The sequence below is a fragment of the Somniosus microcephalus genome, chromosome 3, assembly GCF_052327205.1.
Source record: "Somniosus microcephalus isolate GS21.2 chromosome 3, FLI_Smic_1.0, whole genome shotgun sequence".
Classification (NCBI taxonomy): domain Eukaryota; kingdom Metazoa; phylum Chordata; class Chondrichthyes; order Squaliformes; family Somniosidae; genus Somniosus; species Somniosus microcephalus.
Window position 1 is genome coordinate 186,778,931 of NC_140989.1, and position 21,533 is coordinate 186,800,463.

Sequence of the window (21,533 nt, forward strand, 5' to 3'; positions counted from 1 at the left end):
TTTGAGTGTCAGTTTTTATGTTCTCTGCAAGCTTACTCTCATATTCTATTTTCCCTTTCTTAATTAATCCCTTTGTCCTCCTTTGTTGAATCCTAAACTGCTCCCAATCCTCAGGATTATTGCTTTTTCTGGCCAATTTATATGCCCTCTCCTTGGACCTTATGCTATCCCTAATTTCCCTTGTTAGCCACGGTTGAGTCACCTTTTTTGTTTTATTTTTATGCCAAACTGGGATGAACAAATTCCGTAGTTCATCCATTCGGTCTTTGAATGTTTGCCATTGCCTATCCACTGTCAACCCTTTGAGTGCCATTCCCCAATCAATCCTACCCAACTCGCTCCTCAGACCATCATAGTTTCCTTTATTTAAATTGAGGACCCTAGTCTCCGAGTCAACTACTTCATTCTCCATCTTAATGAAGAATTCGATCATATTATGATCGCTCCGACCCTTGCAGAACTCAGCTGAGCGGGTCTCAAGATTCATAGTTGTCTGCTGCATGCTGCACAGCTTCTCCATCATGAGGGGACAGCCCCTTCTCACCACCTATTAGACAAGAAGCTGAGGAGCAGGAGCATGAGGAGGAGGAAGAGGAAGGGAGGCTGCAATCTTGTCAGCTCCTTTCTGCCTGGGCTGTACGTGAAGAACTAATTCAAATGCGATACTAGTAACCTCAACCCCAATTCTCGAGTGGCTGCAGCATGGCTGGTAGAAGGCTGCTGACTTTCAGTGGAGGACATCCTCGAACAGCTCTGGGCCTAGAAGGCCCGGCTTCAGATTGCACCATCTTGGCATGGGCAGCAGCCGTCTGGGTTGGCTGGCTGACAGGCAAGGGCACTGGCAGAGTGGCAGCACGAATGCTGTCATCCCGAGAGCAGGACATCAGGCTCGTGTTCCATGGAGCCATTGCCACTCCCCTGGGGACAGTATCTCAGCAATCCTAGTAATCTGTTGGACTGCTGGGACACCCTGCAAGCCCCTTTGAACACAAGTATGCACAGCCATGATGCATGATGGCAGCAAGCTGACTTTGCATGGCAGCAAGCTGACTGTGCAATGTTTGCGAATGTCTCAGAAATTAATATTTAATAAGGGGGTGATTCAAAGGAGGAAATATATCTGCTGAGTACAGTTTGTCTGAAAGTCTCTAGTTCCCTAAAGAAGATAATGCAACTAGATTCCCTTTTTACTAATGTACATTAAAACAATGCTGCAAGGCAAACGGCAGTAGATGGGGGCAGACGGAAGGTGACCCCGAGCTGCTTGAACTGCCAGAAATAGCCGGCCTGCTTAATACGATTTAAGCAGCGCCTTGAAATTGACGCCTATGGTAATGGTAAATGGTCAATGGTCAGCATCACTTGCCCAATACAGACAGTTGTCTGGGATAAATGGGGATGGTGTAAGTGGTAAGGACTGCATTGTAATTGCAATTCAGTTTGCATTCCATTGTTCACTTCTTGCCAAAATTGATAAAACAGTTAAAATGGATTTAAAAATTAGAATGGTTAAGTGCATAAAATTACTTGGCAAAATAATTATTCATTCCAGTTTTCCTCTGTACCCCAGGCCTAGATATAGGATCCAAAATCCAACAGAGGTAAAGGCAAATCTGTCACCACAAGGGCCCGGGGGGGGGGGGGGGGGGGGGGGGGGGGAAAGAGAGAAGAGAAAAGGTTACAGGAGGGATTTTTAAAATTAGGCGATTTAAGTTTTGTGCTTTTTCCCCAGAATTATTTTATTCTTTAATGTATTTGCATTATTTTATTTTTTGGGAGTTTGTTGAGACATTGGTGGGGAACCAACATGCGTACTCTAAAAGGAGTTGATTTCCACCCCCACCCCCCCAAACCACGGATTTGATTTGTTGCTTTTGAGGGGTTTTTTTTAGTGAATAGAATTTTTTTTTTTTTTTTTTTTTTTAAAAAGAACATTTTCTTGAGATATTGAAAGTAGAATCTTTTAGAGGTAATGTTTTCTTGAATGGGACATCTCAGTCAATTAGCATGCTTGATGCCCAGAAACACTGCCAGATGCAAAACTTTTAAATGCTGTAGATATACACAGAACTTTGAGGAGGTTATTTTGTTCAGATCTGAGTTTTTCTTGTTTTGGCTTCTATAATGAAATAATGATGACAAATCAATGCAAGTTTATCAAGTGATGATTAACAGTTGATCACCAGGAAATAACCAGTCAGTATACAAAACAGTAATCTAATCAAGTGGTTCAGGTGTCAACCTCCAGACACAAAACTTGATTTATAACCATTTGATTTATAAACACATAGTATAAGAAAGTCTTGGAATCAATCACTTATAATAATATATAAGCATTTTAAATTATATATCAAGATTTTATTCTGTTTGGTCAGTTTACATGCCAGGAGAACCAGTCACTATGATCTACATCCCTGATGAAAGAACCAGAAACTATCACTACTGTAGTTTTCTCAAGAAATAATCTGTATTTAATTATTCTGAAAATCTGTATATTATAGACAATAGATGAGAAGATGCTAGAATTCTCGCTGTTAATGCACTCGTGGGAGTTGAATAAAGTTTTTAAAAAGGCAAGAATATGCCCTAGTACTTTTCCAGTCTTCCAAAATTCAGAGTTTGGGATACAATTTAAAAAATATATATATAAATGCATTTTGGTTATGTTTACATTTTCAGGGCTTTACTGTCTGTTATTGTACATTTCATTACTGGCACTAACTAACGCAATTACAGCGGCCAAGGTTTTCTGTACACATCATGCAACAGGAAAAGGTATGCAATGATCAAAATTAAACCAAGGTCAGATGGGTTTTACTGAAAAACACATTCTTTTCCCAAGCTATTAAAACCCCAAAATATATAGATATAATAAAAATGTTAATTCTTCCAACACGATCAAATTTAAGTAAGGTTGAAACATATCACAATATAATATCTTTGATTCTACTTTCCTCTTTTGCCATTGACATTTTAAACTGCTAAGATTTCAAGTTTTATTTATAAGCGCTCTACTTTTTCAGTCATCAGAATTTTTCCTGTGTGTTTAAAAAGGTCACCACCTACAATTACCTCCATCACCAAACCATTAAATCATGCTGGTGATCTCACCTTTCTAGAGGACTCTGTCTACCACCTGTCTCTACAAAGGGATCCTCTGCATCTTCATCGGTATCACTGTTTTTACCAGAGATGCTGCCTCATGAGAAAGCAATGGGACAGAAGAGAGAGGAAAGGAAAGATGAAAACTGGACAATCATGGACAGAGATGCATCATGCACAAAATTACAGTAATCATCAACAAGGGGTAATACATCAGGGAGTATTTATAATTTTAAACTTGAAAGAATTCAAGCCAGCCTAAAAGATTAGTAGCTATGACATTACTTAACTATATGGATCTTCCTTGAACATACACGGACAGGACAACAAACTCGAGAGAGATTTGAATACTCGGATGCATCCGTATACTGTACCAATTTTGTCCAGTTAGGGATCTTAAATTAAATTCATATTTTCTTTTAAACGTCAATGGAAAAAAAAAATCAAAATTGATGTACAGCTCAAGAGGTCATAATAGCTTCGGAAGCCACAAAGCTTCAAGAATCCAGTTCTAGCTTTTGAACCATCTGACCTAATTTTCAGCGATTCAGAAGTAGTAGAGAAATGTTTTGTCCCTTTTTGCACTTTGGTTCTACTTTCAGGTTATCACTCAATTCTTTACTATCACCATTTTATGGATTACTCATGTACAGATGTGAATAAAGGAGGTACTTACACTTTCTGACTGCCATTCTTTTTGCTATCTGAAGAGCGCAACCCTGAAACATTTTTATCTCCCTGTGATGGACTGATACCACAATAGAAAATTAATAGAACAAATGGAACTGGATATGCAGCGAAAAAGAAGAGAAAGAGAACAGATCGATAATGGAGGTCTACACCTCACTACAAGATATCTAAAACAGCAGTTAATGGGGGATGTTTAAATGAGGAAAATCTTGGCTGGTCAATGACTGCGTTGTTGAAAATAGTCTTTTGCCCTCTGCCTTATGGAAGCTGAAAGTATTGCACTAAATGATGAAATAGTCTAATGCTTCCAAAACTTAAGGGTTTGTGAATGTTTGACAAAAATACAACCAGGCCAGTAAAATTCTGGAGAACTACCAATGAAGAGTTAACCAAGTTTTGACAAATTCACTTTTTCCACAGATAAACTCCAAGGCCCTGATATTTACCAAGGTACGATCTCAGAGTGGGGTGAGGTGGTGAGCAGAGACAACATGGTGGGATCGGTGATTGGAGTAGATCAGGGCGGGGAAGCGGTGATTGTGGGAGGGTTTACAGGGTTGGTTTGTTGGGCCTGGAGGGAATAATCCTGCTCCTTTTGGTCCACAAGCAGTGCTGTACTGGCACATACCTTATAGATTCAGCCCTTTTCATCTCCTTTTACCTGCTGAGTATCCCAAGGCCCAGAAAACATGGCTAACATAGGTTAATAATAAAAATGGAGCCATGCAGCCTACTTAAAAGGTTTCAACAACTGACCTGCCTCCCGAGAACCCAGCTTCCCCCAACACTCTGCTCTTCTGCTGTAACCACTCACACATCATCTGGGTCTCTGCTGCATCATTTATATCTCTAATTTCCCTCATTATTGCTTCATTTTATCTAGCACCATCATTACTTCTGTCATTTAATCATCTCCTGTCCTCTACCTAATCACAGACCTCTCCTTCTCTCAACCCCATTTTCCCAGGCTCTGTTCCTCCTCAAAAGCTGTTCTTCTCTAACATTTTCTGGTTTTAACAATAAGTAATCGACCTGAAATGTAAACCCTACCTTGCTCTCTCCAGGTGCTGCTTGACCTTGAGTGTTTCTAGCATTTTCTGTTAACCTCAACATTCCAATAGATTAGCCTAGTTCTCAAATGGGTAAATCAAGAGTCCCTGTACGACTCTACAAAACAGTGAATACTACCAATACAACAGGATTTCCCCATTCCCACACCCTATAAATACTTCACTTGTCTTCAGTGCTTTTCAGCCAAGGAAGCAATGGGTCGAGTCAATGATACATAGTAATGGGTACATTCCAAGCAATGTCTGAACACTCCAGATCAGAGAAGAAAAACAGCGAAGGCAGAAGTTGGAATGTGGCAATGATGTATATTCAAAGCACAAGAAAATTGAGGGACTTTTCATGTAGGCTTATTTCCCGGAATCATTCTGAAAAACTGTTCTAATGCAGTCTGCTGGGCGCCACAGTAAGACTGTAGCTGCACTGCAAAGTTTTACAATATGACTTCTGGTTCTTCTCTTGCTAAAAAGGAATCAGTAATACCGAGGTGATAAATGTCATCACGTCACCCGGTCATGTCAACACACGTTCCTCAGTTTAGTGACAGTTAAAGTATCTTGCAAACTATATTAACAGACAATCACATTCCTTTACGGTAGAAATTTCAGAGAGGATCAGTACTCTACACTGAATTTAGTCTTTTCAATAAATAGTTGTGGAAGAATGCATTTAAATTAAAACAAAACCATGCTTCACCAAATGCTGTATACTATGCTTGATAAGACTTTGTGAAGACCAGAAGGAGTTCCTGTCTGTCACAATCTGCTCACAAGATTAAATATAACGCCCACCTTCCACCCTGCATAAACATGAGCTCACCCAAAACTCTACTGCCCGTATCCTAACTCGCACCAAGTCCTGTTCACCTATGCTCGCTGACCTACATTGGCTCCTGGTCCGGCAATGCCTCGATTTAAAAATTCTAATTGGTGTTCAAATCCCTCCATGGTCTTGCCCCTCTCCAGCACTATAGCTCCCCTAAAATCTCTGCGCTCCTCCAATTCTGGCCTCTTGCGCAGCTCCGAATTTTCATCGCTCTACTATGAGTGGCCGTGCCTTCAGCTGCCTAGACCTCAAGCTCTGGAATTCCCTTGCTAAACCTCTCCACCTCTCTCGCCTCCTTTAAGTCGCTCCTTAAAACCCACATCTTTGACCAAGCTTTTGGTCACCTGTCCTAATATCCCTTTATGTGGCTCGGTATCAAATGTTGTCTGATAACGCTCCTGTGAAGTGCCTTGGGATGTTTAACTACATTAAAAAAGGTGCTGTATAAATGCAAATTGTTGTTTTCTATTTAGTATGCCTATGTTTTGGCTTACCAGCCATAGGTCTTCATTTGTTCAGGCAATGGGTCATCAAAGAATGAGTCTTCATCTTCCTCAAGATGCATCTTTCCATCTTTCTTTAATTCTGGGGGATTGGTACCTGTGTTAGGCATCAAGTCTTGTTTTCGCTCACCAGAAGACAGATTGGTTATACTTTTTATGTCACCTGAGGCTACACTGGTATCTCCAGGACTGGTATCAGTGACCTTTGGAAATGCAAATAAAAGTACACAGTATAAGGATTATACAAAACAGATTAATTATTGTACTGTATGAATTAGTAAATAGAGCTGTAGTGTTTAAAATAGACTCCCAAATGTTTAGAAACTTTAAACAGGAGCAGTTAAAGCAGTTTGAATCAAACTGGCACCCAGATACCAATAATTCTCGAACCTACTACTCCTGGAGTAACAAGGTAATGCTTCATTATACAGATGGAATAATGTAACATCCTAATTGTAACTGCTGCATGTGTATCAACTAAAAAAATACCAATAAAAGTATAGGGCCCTACACCTTTTAACATTGTTACAAAGATAGTTTGAGGTTACTTTAATAAATATACAACCAGAAGTACTGAAGGAATTAGAGAGTATGCATTAGTAAAAGCTATTTTCAGATGTTTTATTGATCTTAAGCCTCTATGGGTCTAGCTAGGAGGGTACAGGACTTGGTAGATTACTGAATACAGAATCACCAAGATCCACAAATCTGCTATAATTATAACTACATGAATGGTAACTTTTTCTTAATTTTGAACACAATATATAGTGGTCAAACCTTTTACAGATTTCAGTGCACCCATTGATTCAAAAATAAAGATCAACACTAATTTACATTATGGAGAATTCCAATGGTTTTGTGGTTGAAATCAGCGTGTTGTTGTATTAACTGAAGATAAAAATCTGTCTAAGGTGAGGAAGGGGTACATTGGCATGTTAGGCATTTTGCTTCAATCATTTGGGCTTTGTTATCTGAGGGAGCTATAGCATCAATTCTAGTTTCACCAGGCTCCTTTAACACAATGCAAGATGGCAGGTTTCATACAAACTTATATCTCATGCAAGCTTATAAATGGCCTGCTTGTAAGAGACAAGAAGCACCATCAAATATTAACATGTTTGAGCAAAACATCAAATGTTAGAAAAGGCAAGACTTCATTAAATACATAGGCCTAGAAATTCAGTTGGCTGCGCCAGCCGTTAGCGCCTTAGGAGTTGTAGATCTCGAGCGCTAGGCGCTTAGCGCCCAGGCGCAGCGCGATCTGCGCCTCGCCCCAACTTCAGTAGACATTTAGCGCCGGTGCAAAGTCATTGCGCGCGCTCATCTGCGCGCGCAGATCATGACGTCATTTCGTCGTGCAACGCCCTTTGTGCGCCCGGAACCGGAACTTCACTCGCGCCGCCCCATTGTGCGCCTGGCGGCCCGAACAACTGTGAAGTGGAACGGTACACAGCAGAGGCGGGCCGCGGAGAGCGCAAATTAAAGGGCACTCCTGCAGTAGAAAAGGCAGCCGTTTTGCAACACTCCTTCTAGGAGGAGGAGGAGGAGGAGGAACAAACTGATGGAGAGAAGCCCTCCCCAACAACACAAATACACTAGCCTCGGCCTTTCAAAAAAACAAATCCACCCTCCCCCTTTAAGAGCTCACCGGAGCCAGAGTGTCTGCCGGCAATCAGCAGCTCGCCGCACCTGCCCTGCGCCCAACTTCCGGTGTTAGCGGCCCGGGCTGCCGGCTTAGCGCCTAATGATAGTCGTGCATCGCCTGTTTTAGCACAGCAGCAACCTCTTCGGGCGATGCAACTGAATATCGGCGAAGGGGGCTCGACTTTGCGCCGGGCGCAAACTTTAGCGGCCGCCCGACTTTACCGCCCCAGAAGTGGCTATACTGAATTTCTAGGCCATAATATCTACAATGTTAGAGGGGAAGGGACAGTGGGGTGTTGAGCTATATATCAGTTTATAGTTGACTATTCACCTACAGTAGTGCATTAACCATTAGCACAGATCAGCACACAATATTGAACTGGCATGGAAACTAAATGTAACAGATGAAAGTAACTCACAGCAACACCACCACAAAACAGCGTATTGATGATCAGAATGCCAAGTCTTATCATGAATTTAAAAGTAAAGTTATTAAGACAGTGTAAGATTATACTAGGGACTTCGCAAAACAGTGCAATTTTTCTCAAATAGATCATGCAGTAACAGACCAATATCAAAATAGTTTCCAGCATCAAATAAATGACAGACATTAAACATCTTCATTTCTGAAATGCACTATTATGATGGCATTGCTGGGAAACCTATTGATCCACCCTGGCATGCCAAGTCCCAGTGATAAAGGTTTTTTCTTGCTCTTTAAATTTATCTAATCGTTTTTGCAATTTCTATAAACCATAGTAACCCAATTATAAAACATGATATACAAATAGCTGTGTAATTTCTAGATTTCCTGTAATATCCATAGGTATCCCAATATGTTTTTTAGGAATTTGCGTGCCGTGCCTGTGCTAAGAGTAATGTTTGAGCCATCACCAGGCTTGTGCCAACATGCAGTTACCTTCTCACCAGCTTTCTCCCCGCTCTCTTTAACTTTACCAGTTCCTTTGTATCTAGGTATCTGAACATGAACATAAAAAAAATCATTTAACTAGTGCTACATCTGGCATGGAATGAGTGACTCCAAGTAGTCAGCAGGTGAATGGGGCAATTTTCCCCGGATACTTTAGGCGCTAAAGAGCCTCGAGGTGGCCAAGATGAGGTCTTAAGATGAAACGTCGGTTTAGCACAAGACGTCATCTTGGTAAAGGAGTTGATGCTTTCGCCAAGAATGGCCGCACGGAAAGAAAGACAGACTTGGATTTATATAGTACCTTTCACGACCAACGGACATCTCAAAGAGCTTTACAGCCAATTAAGTACTTTGAGTGTAGTCACAGTTGCAATGTAGGAAATGCGGCAGCTAATTTGTGCATAGCAAGCTCCCACAAACAGCAATGTGATAATGACCAGATAATCTGTTTTTGTTATGTTGATTGAGGGATAAGTACTGGCCAAGACACCGGGAAGAACTCCCCAGCTCCTCTTCGAAATAGTGCCATGGGATCTTTTACGTCTACTTGAGAGAGCAGACGACGCCTCCGACAGTGCAGCACTCCCTCAGCACTGCACTAGTGTCAGCCTAGATTTTTGTGCTCAAGTCCCTGGAGTGGGACTTGAACCCACAACGTACTGACTCAGAGGCGAGCGTGCTACCAACTGAGCCACAGCGGACACAGCATGGAGGATCGCTAAACACCTGATTGCCACTTAAATTGCCTGCTAGCATTAATGAGGCTACACAGCATTGTGGCGGCCAGCGCTTGATCCAACGGCCTCTCCCAACTGCGCCCAGGTGACTGGGAATAAACTAGTCGATGCAGAAGATTGAGAGCTACTTAAAGGTATATCACCTTTTACTGTTCACTTGCTGCTGGAAGTTTGAAGAGGACTTTTGAAACATCGGCACTTTCTAGGACTCTGTCAAGATTTCACCAACACTATCAACATTTAGTCTGGAAATTCTCTGAGGATGTCACCTAAAAAGAGTAAGTACGGTGCTACGCTATCTTATTGGACACCTTATTAGGAATCACCAGGAGAAAGGGAGTGCTTGGTCATCGGCATCTTGCTAAGGGTCCTCTTTGGTCTCCAGGAGGAAGACATGACCCCAGGCAGTACAGCACCAACTACTGTAGGAGAGTGGGACAGGAGGGGGAGGTGCACGCCATCACACAGGCGGGTACAGGACATCCCTCCTCCTCTGTACCTCCTCCACCAGGAATTCCAGTGCTGCATCCGAGAACATGTGCGCCCTCTCACTCGGTCCCAGAGCCATCCTGAAACTTGCAGCTGTGTGTCAGCCAGCCTACTCCACACCATCAGTGGAAGTGGGTGAATGGGGCCCACATATACTGCTCCACGACAATTGTGTCTAATCAGCGCTTGAGCGCAAAACCTGCAGGTGTCTGATTTAACACCTCCAGGCAAGGTCAAATTATAATGATCAGCAATTAGGACCAAAAGTGTGTGCAAAAACAAGACTTTCAAACAGGCGTGTCTTATTAGCACATCACCCATTTAGCGCCCGTTTTCACCCTTTCCCTAAAATAACCCCCGAGTCTTTGGTAATAAATTCTGAACTGATTGAAACTTCCTTCCAGGGAGTGGGTTCACGTGAAGAAAAGTTACTGTTGAATTAATACCCACCAGGCAAGAAATTGAAATGGTAGAAATGAGTTATTGTACTGTGATAGTGAATGCACTGCAAAGTGACAAACTCAATAGAACATGGATTTGGCTATTACTGCAAACCAAATCTAAGCCTAAACAGCAACCAATGCGGATTAAAATACAAAATACAGCATCACACGTGCCCAGCATGCTTGTTAGTAAAAACATTTACATTTACATCATTATCTTCAGTTTAAAAAAAGGCAGGCATGGGCTGGACAGATTTTTAAAAAGTGGCGATACAACAAAAGAGAAAGATAGAATGTAACACTGACCTCCTCATCCTTCACAGGAAAGCATGAATACAAACTTGGAAAGTCAGTGAAGAGAATAGTGTCTCAGAATGCAAATAATGAACTACAAAGACACGGTGGCATAGTGGTTAGCACTGTTGCCTCACAGCACCAGGGACCCGGGTTCGAATCCGGCCTCGGGTGACTGTCTGTGTGGAGTTTGCACATTCTCCCCGTGTTTGCGTGGGTTTCCTCCGGGTGCTCCGGTTTCCTCCCACAGTCCAAAGATGTGCGGGTTAGGTTGATTGGCTATGATAAATTGACCCTTAGTGTTAGGGGGGATTAAATACGTGGGGTTATGGGGATAGGGTGGGATATGTGTTGGTGTTGGTGTAGGGGTTATGGGGATTGGGTGGGACATGTGTCGGTGCAGGCTCGATGGGCCGAAATGGCCTCTATCTGCACTGTGGGGTTTCTGTGATTTCTGTGAAAGACACAATAGGACAAAGACTTTGAAGACTCCAATAAAATTCAGAATTATTTGTTAAACCTGCCCACAAAATATTAACTACTAGAAATGTTTATACATGTTCCTCTTGCTACAGGACAGTTGCAGTACCTTTGTGAAATCTGAATTGTGAGATTAGAGAGAAAGTCCTTCTATTTTACAATGGAACCCTTTGTACAACTGCTACAACAAACAGGAAGAAAATACTACTGTATTATACTTCAGACACTCAAACATAACCAATAATCAAAGGATAAAATTCTTTAAAAAAAAGTTTCACATTTCTTAGATGAACCAGAATTATGTTTACTTCCCCATGTTTCCTTTTTTTATATAAAGTGTTTTGTGTCCACCCTAATGAAGATCAATGCGGAGGAAGAAAATCCTTTTTTTTTCACCCAGTGTGAACATCAAGCAGTCCAAGGTTCAGGAAACGCTCTCAAATACAAAATAAAGCGCTGTACTTCAACTAGCTTTAACCTCAATTTCAGAAGAGCACTTGTTACAGCACTCGAATTTCCCACCCCATTTCCCACAGCACCCATTGTTTTTGTCTCTGAATGACATTGATTGGAAATGGGATTAGACTGGTCAAGCTCATTTCCTGTGGGGGAGCATACAAGCAGCAAAAGGAAGAAACTTTCATTCAACCAGTCAGAGCTAAATTAAAAGATATATCCAGGAGATAAAAAGGGCACAGCTAACCCAATGCAGCAACCAGTTGTACCCAGTATTTAATTCTTGACTAGCCTTCTGTTCAAAACTGCCTTATGATTGGATTGGCTTATTACTCCATGCTCATTTGCAGTATTTCTCTTCCTACAATTCCCTCCTCCGAGGCCTTCTCCCCTGAAGGCGATTCATGCTGGGTACAGCTCCATAGGTGGCACAAACAGCCATTCTTCTTGTGCAAGCCTGGATAGCACACATCTGCACACCACTGAATCATGGGTGCAGAGGCCAAACTCAACCCCGACCTCACCCGACACCCACATGTGCTCAGTCAAAAGCAATCTCAAGTGGGAACACTTGATATTTCCTCGCAGCCAGGTACAGCAAAGCCAATTGGATCAACAATCAGACGAAGCTTGCCTAACTCATCACAGGCCAGGAATCAAATCGTCCCAGTTTGCACAACTCTACCACAACATGCACTGTGCTTCCCCGTTACACAATTACAATACCTTGTTCTTGCAACACTTTCCTTCCCGATATCAGTTCATTGTTAATGCAAACCTCTGTACTACCAACCCGAGTTAGTCAGTGTTTTGCTATTTCTTACACACTTTACCATCCAAGTACAAAGATAAAAATTCATTGAAAAGTTTGGGTTCAAGATGAAAAATTGAGCTGAAATCACTGGGAGTGGCGCATTGGGGAAGGAGGGAGGGAAAGAAAACGAATTGAACAATTCAGCTACTGCTTGCCACTATAAACAAATCTCCTAAGCTCAAAATTCCTGTTGGCAGATTCCACATTTGATTTTACAAAATCAACATGGCTGCTATAAACACACCCTCCAAATTACATGCGCGTCACCTGTCAGATGGATTTCACTTAGCTACCTTGCATGGCTTGGGGCTATAGTCACTGATGTGCCAAATAACTGCCTGAATCCCTGAGGTTAAAGCTTAAAACTAAAGGCTGTTATTAAGAAAGAATATGGCATCAAGTTAACACAGGGCAACCATCATTCATCACCGACCCAGCCCTTGGTAGAACATTCCAGAAGAGAGGCGGGGCTAGGGAGGAGCATTAGTGGTTACACCGGTGGAACATTCCAGACATTAACAAGTACAACAACAACAATACAAATGCCAGAACACAGTTATTTCATCACATTCACCCCTGCTATAGATTCGGTCTGTCAGGAGGTCTGATAATCTTCTGGGAATGACTTAACTCTTGCTGAGGCTCCTCCCGGAGTACTAACTCCGGTTCATTCGAATTCCCAGAATCATCAGTATTTTCCACACTGAGGGTTTGTGTCTCTGAAGGTCCAATACCACGATTGAAAACTCTACGGAGTCGAACTCCGAGCTCCAGCAGGTGCACGATCTTTAATAGAGACCGTATCCTCTCGCCCATCCGGATATTGAATATACGCATACTGGGGATTAGCATGGAGGAGTTGTACTTCCTCCACCAGTGGATCAGTCTTGTGGCCTCTCACACGTCTGCGCAACAACACAGGGCCCGTGGTCGTCAACCATGTGGGTAACATTACTCCATTAGTAGCTTTTCTTGGAAAACTAAACATCCTTTCATAAGGGGTGGCATTCGTCGTTGTACACAAAAGAGACCTTATGGAATGCAGCACGTCTGGCAGGACATCCTGCCAGCGAGAGGTCGGCAGGCCTCGTGACTTCAGAGACAGTACGATAGCCTTCCACACTGTCGCATTTTCTTTCTCGACCTGCCCATTACCACGAGGGTTATAGCTGGTAGTTCTACTCATTGCAATCCCTTTCGATAGCAAAAACTGTCGCAATTCTTCACTCAAAGGAAGAACCACTATCACTATGTATATAGTTAAGCATGCCAAACAAGGAAAACAGTTGGCAGAGGCATTTAATTACAATAGCACTAGTCACATCCGGACAGGGGATAACAAAAGGGAACCGAGAGTACTCGTCTATAATATTAAGAAAATAGACATTACGGTCGCTCGATGGAAGGGGACCTTTAAAATCGAGACTCAAACGCTCAAATTGCTTTAATAAGATGAGCTGGTTCGGACGGCTTATAGAAGCGGGGTTTGCATTCAGCACAAACACGACAGGTTCTGGTCATTGTCCGGACCTCCTCAATATAGAGTAGGGTAGATTGTGGGACTTAATGAAGTGGTTCATTCTGGTAACCCCAGGGTGGCAGAGTGCGTCGTGGAGACTTTGAAGCTTATCTATACCTAGACTAGCACATACTCCTCGTGACAAAGCATCCGATGGCTCATTAAATACTCCAGGCCTGTACTGAATATCAGAGTCATATGTTGACAGTTCTATTCGCCATCTTAAAATCTTATCATTTTTGATCTTGCCTCTCTGCTTAGTGTTGAACATAAAGGCCACGGATCGCTGGTCAGTAATGAGCGTAAAAACGGGCCAGCGAGATAATGTCTCCAATACCTGACTGCTTCGATAATCGCCTGTGCCTCCTTTTCCACTGAAGAATGTCGAACTTCTGGTCCTTGCAATGTACGAGAGAAGAAAGCTACTGGTCTACCAGCTTGGTTAAGAGTTGCTGCCAACGCAAAATCAGATGCATCACTTTCCACTTGAAAAGGGATCTTCTCATCCACGGCACATACCACTGCCTTCTCAATGTCCCGTTTGATATTAAGGAAAGCCTCCTGAGCTTCCGCCGATAGCGGAAAAGACGTCGACTTAATAAGAGGTCGGACTTTATCTGAGTAGTTAGCCACCCACTGGGCATAGTACGAGAAGGATCCCAGACACCTTCTTAAAGCTTTTACAGTGTGAGGTAAAGGTAATTCCTTAAGTGGGCGTAATCTTTCAGGATCTGGCCCGATTACCCCATTCTCCACAACGCAACCAAGAATACACAAACGTGTAGTATTGAAGGTACACTTGTTTTCGTTGTAGGTCAGGTTTAACCTCTTTGCAGTCTCTAGAAACTTCGCGAGATTTTGATCATGCTCCCGTTGGTCGCGCCCACAGATAGTAACATTGTCCAGGTACGGGAATGTTGCTTCCAACGCGTATTCATCCACCATACGATCCATCTCCCGTTGGAAGACGGATACCCCATTCGTCACTCCAAAGGGCACCCGAAGGAATTGGTACAGGCGCCCATTAGCTTCGAAGGCCGTATAAGGTCGGTCTTCTATTTTAATGGGGAGTTGATGGTAGGCAGACTTTAAATCAATGGTGGAGAACATGCGGTACTGAGCTATCTGGTTCACCGTCTGAGAAATACGAGGCAAAGGATAGGCGTCGAATTGGGTATACAAGTTTATAGTCTGGCTATAAACCGACCACAAGTCTTTTCTTCTCATTAGGTTTAACCACCACCACCTGGGCACGCCACAGGCTATTACGGTGTTCGATGATTCCCTCCCGTTGAAGCCTTTCTACTTCCTCTTTTATAAATGTTTTATCTTCTGAACTATACCGTCGACTCTTAGTCACTATAGGTCTACAATTAGGAGCAAGGTTCACGAACAAAGAAGGCGGACTTACTTTTAAAGTAGAAAGGCCGCAGACTGAGTGGAGGCTGAGAGCCACCATACTTAAGGGTAACGCTCTCATGCTGACACTGGAAGTCCAAGCCTAAAATTAAGTTCACACACAACGGAGGTAATATGAGGAGTTTAAAGTTCTTATACGCCGTATCCTTAACGGTCAATGTGACTTTACAATATCCAGTTACCTCCGAAGTAAGGGATTTGGACGCCATCACAATTTCACTTCGAGTAGGATACACCTTCAATGAACAGGAGTTAACAAGGTTGGGGTGTATAAAACTTTCAGTACTGCCACAGTCTATCAAACACCCAGTAGGACGACCATTAATCTTGATGTCCATCATAGATTTCGACAAGGAACACGGTATGGTCTGGTCAGCCGTAGCCGAGGCTAGAGTAAAACGATAGGCGGCAGCAGAGAAGACATCGGGTACAGGATTACCCTTACACACTTTACTAAAATGTCCCCGTTTCTTACATTAAAAACAGGTAGCCTCTCTGGCTGGGCATCTTTGCCTGGGGTGTTTAGATCGGCCACAAAAATAACACTTAGACCCATGGGGTACAGCCGCAACAATAGGATTAAGTGGAGGCTCCATTGGTGTTATGGATGCCTCCATACTCGGAACACATGAGGCTGAGAGAGACGCATGGGCTGATGCATACACTTCTAAATTCTTCTGGGCTACATCTAACGATCGAGCAGTAGCGACGACCGTTTTTAAAACTAACTAGTCGTTCTCAAGGAGTCTCTGTCTAATATAATTAGATCGGAGGCCAGATATGAAAGAATCGCAGATGGCTTCTTCCTGATGCAACTATAAGACTGTCTCTGCCATAGTGTAATCCTTAGCCAAAGCCTTAAGGTCCTGCAGGAAATCGTCCAGAGATTCCTCGGGTAATTGCCTGCGAGTAGACAAAAGATACCTGACGTATACTTCGTGAACCGACTTAAGGTACTGGGCCTTAAGGGCTGCGAGGGCCTCATTTGTAGTAATATCTTCAATTATCAAGTAAGTTTGATGACTTACCAAGTTGGTTAGAAGACCCAACTTGTTAACCGTCGAATCGACCAATGCGATGAAGTGTTCAAAACATCGAAGCCAATGCGTAAATTTCTTCGACGCGTCTGCCGAATGGGGATCGATATCCAGACACTCTGGTTTCAAAAATCGATCCATCTTCCAAAAGTTGTTACTTAATAAAATTGATGTGCCAAATAACTGCCAGAATCCATGAGGTTAAAGCTTAAAACTAAAGGCTTTTATTAAGAAAGAATATGGCATCAAGTTAACACAGGGCAACCATCATTCATCACCGACCCAGCCCTTGGTAGAACATTCCAGAAGAGGGGCGGGGCTAGGGAGGAGCATTAGTGGCTACACCAGTGGAACATTCCAGACATTAACAAGTACAACAGCAACAATACAAATGCCAGAACACAGTTATTTCATCACAGTCACTTTTGGTTGGCAAACACCCTGCACATACACACATTTTTCCAGCTTTTTTTGAAGGATCACATTTGAGGATCATTAGGGAAGAAGCAGGAGGCAGATGGGCTGAGCCTGGAGGTGGCCACATTTTCAGCTTCTGTAACAACATTTTTCTCCCTCCTTTTGGCAGAAACAGGATTTTCCCCCCAAAATGAGGAATTGCTTCAGAATGCAGTTCTGAACATAACAGAGGCAAAGTGAGCTTTTGTTTCTTCACTCAAGGCACAGCACAAGTTTTTTTTACACCATATATAATCTTTCCCTCCAAACTTCTCCGTCTCCATCTCTGGGGATAGGTTATTGACCAACATTCACTACAAGCCCACTGACTCCCACAGCTACCTGGACTACACTTCCTCCCATCCCGCCTCCTGTAAGGACTCTATTCCATTCTCCCAGTTTCTCCGTCTCCGCCGCATCTGCTCAGACGATGCCACCTTCCACACCAGTGCTTCCGACATGTCTTCCTTTTTCCTCAACCGAAGATTGCCCTCTACCGTGGTTGACACGGCCCTCGACCGTGTCCGTTCTATCTCCCGCACTTCTGCCCTCACCCCTGCCCCTCCCGGAACCACGATAGGGTTTCCCTTTTCCTCACCTTTCACCCCACCAGCCTCCACATTCAACGGATCATCCTCCACCATTTTCGCCACCTCCAACGTGATACCACCAAACGCATCTTCCCCTCGCCTCCCCTTTCAGCATTCCGTAGGGACTGCTCCCTCCGAGACACCCTAGTCCACTCCTCTATCATCCCCAGCACCCCTTCCCCCAGCACCTTCCCGCAAGCGAAGATGCAAAACCTGCCCATATACCTCCTCCCGTCCCACTGTCCAGGGCCCCAAACACCCCTTCCAGGTGAAACAGCGATTTACTTGTACTTCTTGCAATTTTAGTATACTGTATTCGCTGCTCACGATGTGGTCTCCTCTACATTGGGGAGACCAAACAGATTGGGTGACCGCTTTGCGGAACACCTCCATTCAGTCTGTAAGGGTGACCCCGAGCTTCCGGTCGCCTGTCATTTTAATTCGCCGTCCCATTCCCACTCAGACTTCAGCATCTGCGGCCTCTTGCATTGTTCCACGGAAGCTCAGCGTAAGCTCCAGGAACAGCACCTCATCTTCCGATTGGGCACTTTACAGCCTTCTGGACTCAATATAGAGTTCAACAATTTCAGATCATAACCTCGGCCCCTATTATATTTTTATATTTTTTATCCACACTTTTGGTTTGTGCCTTTTCCTTTTTTTTCTCTCCCACATGGCAGCTGTCTTTCGCTCTGCCAGCGCATTTCACACTTCATCTAGAGCCATTGTTTGTTTCTTTACCTGTCCTATTTCCATCTCGTCTCACCTTGAATATCTCAATGTCTCTTCTTTCATCCCCTCCCCCATTTCCCAGCCCCCAAACTGCCTTTTAATCCATTTCATTTCTTGCCTTTTTTTCCCCCCCTCAGTTCTGAAGAAGGGTTTCGACCTGAAATGTTGATTCTATTTCTCTCTCCACGGATGTCGCCTGGCCTACTGAGTTTTTCCAGCGTCTTCGGTTGTTATTTAGAAAAGGAGAAAGTTGTTTTGGTCAGTGATTTCCCCCCCCCCCCCAGAGGTGAGCTTTATATGGCCTGAAATGCTGCCGAAATGAGGTGTACTCTTGCTGAAAGCCAGCTTTAAGGTTCTGCAGGACAGTCAACAAGCCACTGAGGCGAATATCAAGGTTGTGATCTAACCCGGAGACACACAATATCCTGGATGATTGCAATAATCATTTTATAGCAGCCGTTTAAAAAAGTCAGAATTCATTTTAAAACATAGCATTTTATATTTTGCTGACTGGAAGCAGTTTGTTCAACCAATATTTCATTTTCATCCTGAGCAGATTTTAAATGAGCTGTAAGACACGTTGGTGCAGTATTTAAAAAGCCATCTTTTGCCACCTAGTGACAGAAAATGTGTAGTGTTCTCTTGGTAATTCAGTCATTTTTTGAGTTTGTTAAAAAGGGCAATATGGGAATTTAAGTGGTAAAACAATCTAAATAATCAGTGAGTTTGAATTAAGCAAAGACTGCACTACAGAACCTTTTACAGGAAACTTCGCGATATCCGGCACCGACGGGACCGAGCTGCTGCCGATCTATCAAAACTTCCGGAGAGACCAGCGCTAATGTTGAAGGATACGGAGGTTTTCATCTCTGTATCTGACAACAAACACTGTTGCTTAGCAACAGCTTGTAAACACTCGGCCCGTACCTTGGAAGCGTCTCTGAAGCTGTTGCTAAGCTACAGAGATGCTTTCCAGAGCCTGACTTAAGAAAATGCTAGAAGGAAAAAAAACTAACCAAAACGGCTGCTGATTTCTGCCGTTAGATCGAGGTTTCCGGACATACAACCTCCAGATAAACCAAAGTTTCCTGTATTTACAGTCATGTCCTCAATTTAAAGTTGCTTAAAACTATTTGATAATTCAATTTTTAAAGCAGTAAATTCCCACTTTGCTGTTATTGATGTGGTTTAAACAAAATTATTGGATCATTCAAATGTGATCCTGGAGCATATCTTTAATAGGCTGTGGTGCCACTTAGTAACAGAAAAGTTGCAGTGTATTCCTGATAATTCAGTCACTTTGTGGTTATACTGAAAAATAAAATAATCCAATAATTTGAATGAAGCAATGTAAATCACACAAAGTGAGAACTTACTGTAAAAAATTGAATTATCAGGTGGTTTGAATCAAGTAATTTTGATTTAAAAGCTGTATACCAAAGAAAAGGTTCTTCTAAGCTATCCAATAATTTTTTTTTAAACCACTAAATTCCACTTTGCTATTCTTCATTAAAATTATTGAATAATTCAATTCCTACGGAGCACAAAAAGTGACTGGATCAGTAGACTGTAAATACTGTAAAGGCTACAGGGTAGCCATAGATTTAGTAATCAATGTTTTATACCCCCCCTTATTCTGTTTATGCAAATGACGTCAAATGCCTTTAGTGCAACAGTACATTGATAGCACTATTGATATTCTACATACCATTTGATTAAAAATCTTTCACAATTGATAATTAGAGTTGCTAACAGCTACAATGAATTTAAAGAAACCTTTGTGCGAAGTAATACTCGCTCTGCTGTCTTACCTTGCTGCCTGTATTTAAAGCACTTTGCCTCGCTTCTGGAAGCTTGCATGGAGACTGCACAAGATCAGCAACATCTTGGGCTACCTGTCATAGGAACAGACAACAGCAGTTGCAATGTTGTATAAAAAAATTTAAATACTGTATTACAGCAACATCATGCCACAACAAGTAACCGTATAACATCATGGTACTCACCACACAATATCTTCACTTTTTTGCTTTCAACAGAACACTGGGAAAACTCTGTTAAAAGTTTTAAAATACAAGTATAGCAAAAGAAGACATAGGGCAACGGACAGTGGTATTAGATATGATTGTTGTAGCAAACAGCAGGCACAAACACAATGGGCCAAATGGCCTCCTTCTGTGCTGTAAACCTTGTGACAGTTCTATGGCACACTGAAGGGAAGAAGAGGTTGAGCACCACACCAGGGTTTTGAAAGTTTGATGATGAGCTGATCAAACTCCCGGTACTGCTCAAGAAAAATAAAGAATTACTGGATTTAATACAGCAAGTGTGGAGTTAGTAGCAAGTATAAATGGAGGAATAATGAACCACATTCCTTTCTGGATACTGGAGGCATATCAGGACTCCAGAAGTTAACTTAGTATAACATGAGTAACTGTTTTCAGCACTGCTCAACTGTTCAACAATGCTATTTAGGTAAATAGTTGAGCCATGCATTGTTCAAAGTAATGGCTTTTGGTTTGACAGTTACCCTGCAATGCATTTTGCGATTGCCACCTTCAGACTTAGTAATGATCCAGATATCGTGATCAGTCACTTGCCCCAACTGATCACTATAAACAATTCCACTGGACCTGCCTCACCCTCAGATAATAAACTCAGACCTCAAAAAACAACTTTTTATTTAATTCAGATAAAACAGATTTGACAAAATATCAAACAAAATAATGGTATTAAAAGAAATAGCTAGCATGTACAAACTTTGGTAAAGATCTTGTTCTTTCTCCACTCTGATGCATATTCTCAAATACTTTCCCCTTAGTGATGTACATACATTATAGACAGCCCCATTGTATATGGAAGCTGTGCCAGAAGACTAGAGGGTTGTAACCTAACACCTGATAAAGGGCAAAAATGGATAAACCAGGTAACTATACACCAGTCAGCCCAGCATCCATAGTAGGTAATCTTGCAAATACTCACATAGAAAGGCATGAGTTAAGTGAGGACAGCCAGCAGATTAGTAAAAAGCAAATAGATGGTCCTCTTCACAGCTAACTGTACTATGAGTAACTTTAGGAGGACAAAAACAGATTGGACAGATGTTAGATGAAATTTAATGTGGTGAAATGTAATGTTTTATATTTTGGGGAGGAAGATGAAATTACATTAAACTATAAAGCCTTAAAAGGCATAAAACACAAGAGCGACTTAGATGTTCAGATACACAGATCTTTAAAAGTGAGAACACAAGTTAATAAAGTTAAAAAAAAGCATATGGGATAATTGAGGCACAAAGGACAAA

General features: G+C 42.4%; 1 protein-coding gene across 14 annotated transcripts in view; it reads right to left on the reverse strand.

Moving 5' to 3' along the window:
• cep43 (centrosomal protein 43) overlaps nucleotides 1-21,533 on the reverse strand; it is a 91,323-nt gene that overhangs the window by 20,034 nt on the left and 49,756 nt on the right. For 9 of the 14 annotated variants that reach the window (XM_085982036.1, XM_085982029.1, XM_085982028.1 and 6 more), the window contains 5 exons: nucleotides 20,041-20,124; nucleotides 8,752-8,811; nucleotides 6,180-6,391; nucleotides 3,779-3,850; nucleotides 3,112-3,195 (listed from right to left, as the gene is read on the reverse strand). In XM_085982036.1, coding sequence (XP_085838162.1) covers nucleotides 3,112-3,195; nucleotides 3,779-3,850; nucleotides 6,180-6,391; nucleotides 8,752-8,811; nucleotides 20,041-20,124 — 512 coding nt within the window. The remainder of the gene's footprint in view (nucleotides 1-3,111; nucleotides 3,196-3,778; nucleotides 3,851-6,179; nucleotides 6,392-8,751; nucleotides 8,812-20,040; nucleotides 20,125-21,533) is intronic. The other 5 variants (XM_085982035.1, XM_085982033.1, XM_085982026.1 and 2 more) reach the window with 3 other exon arrangements.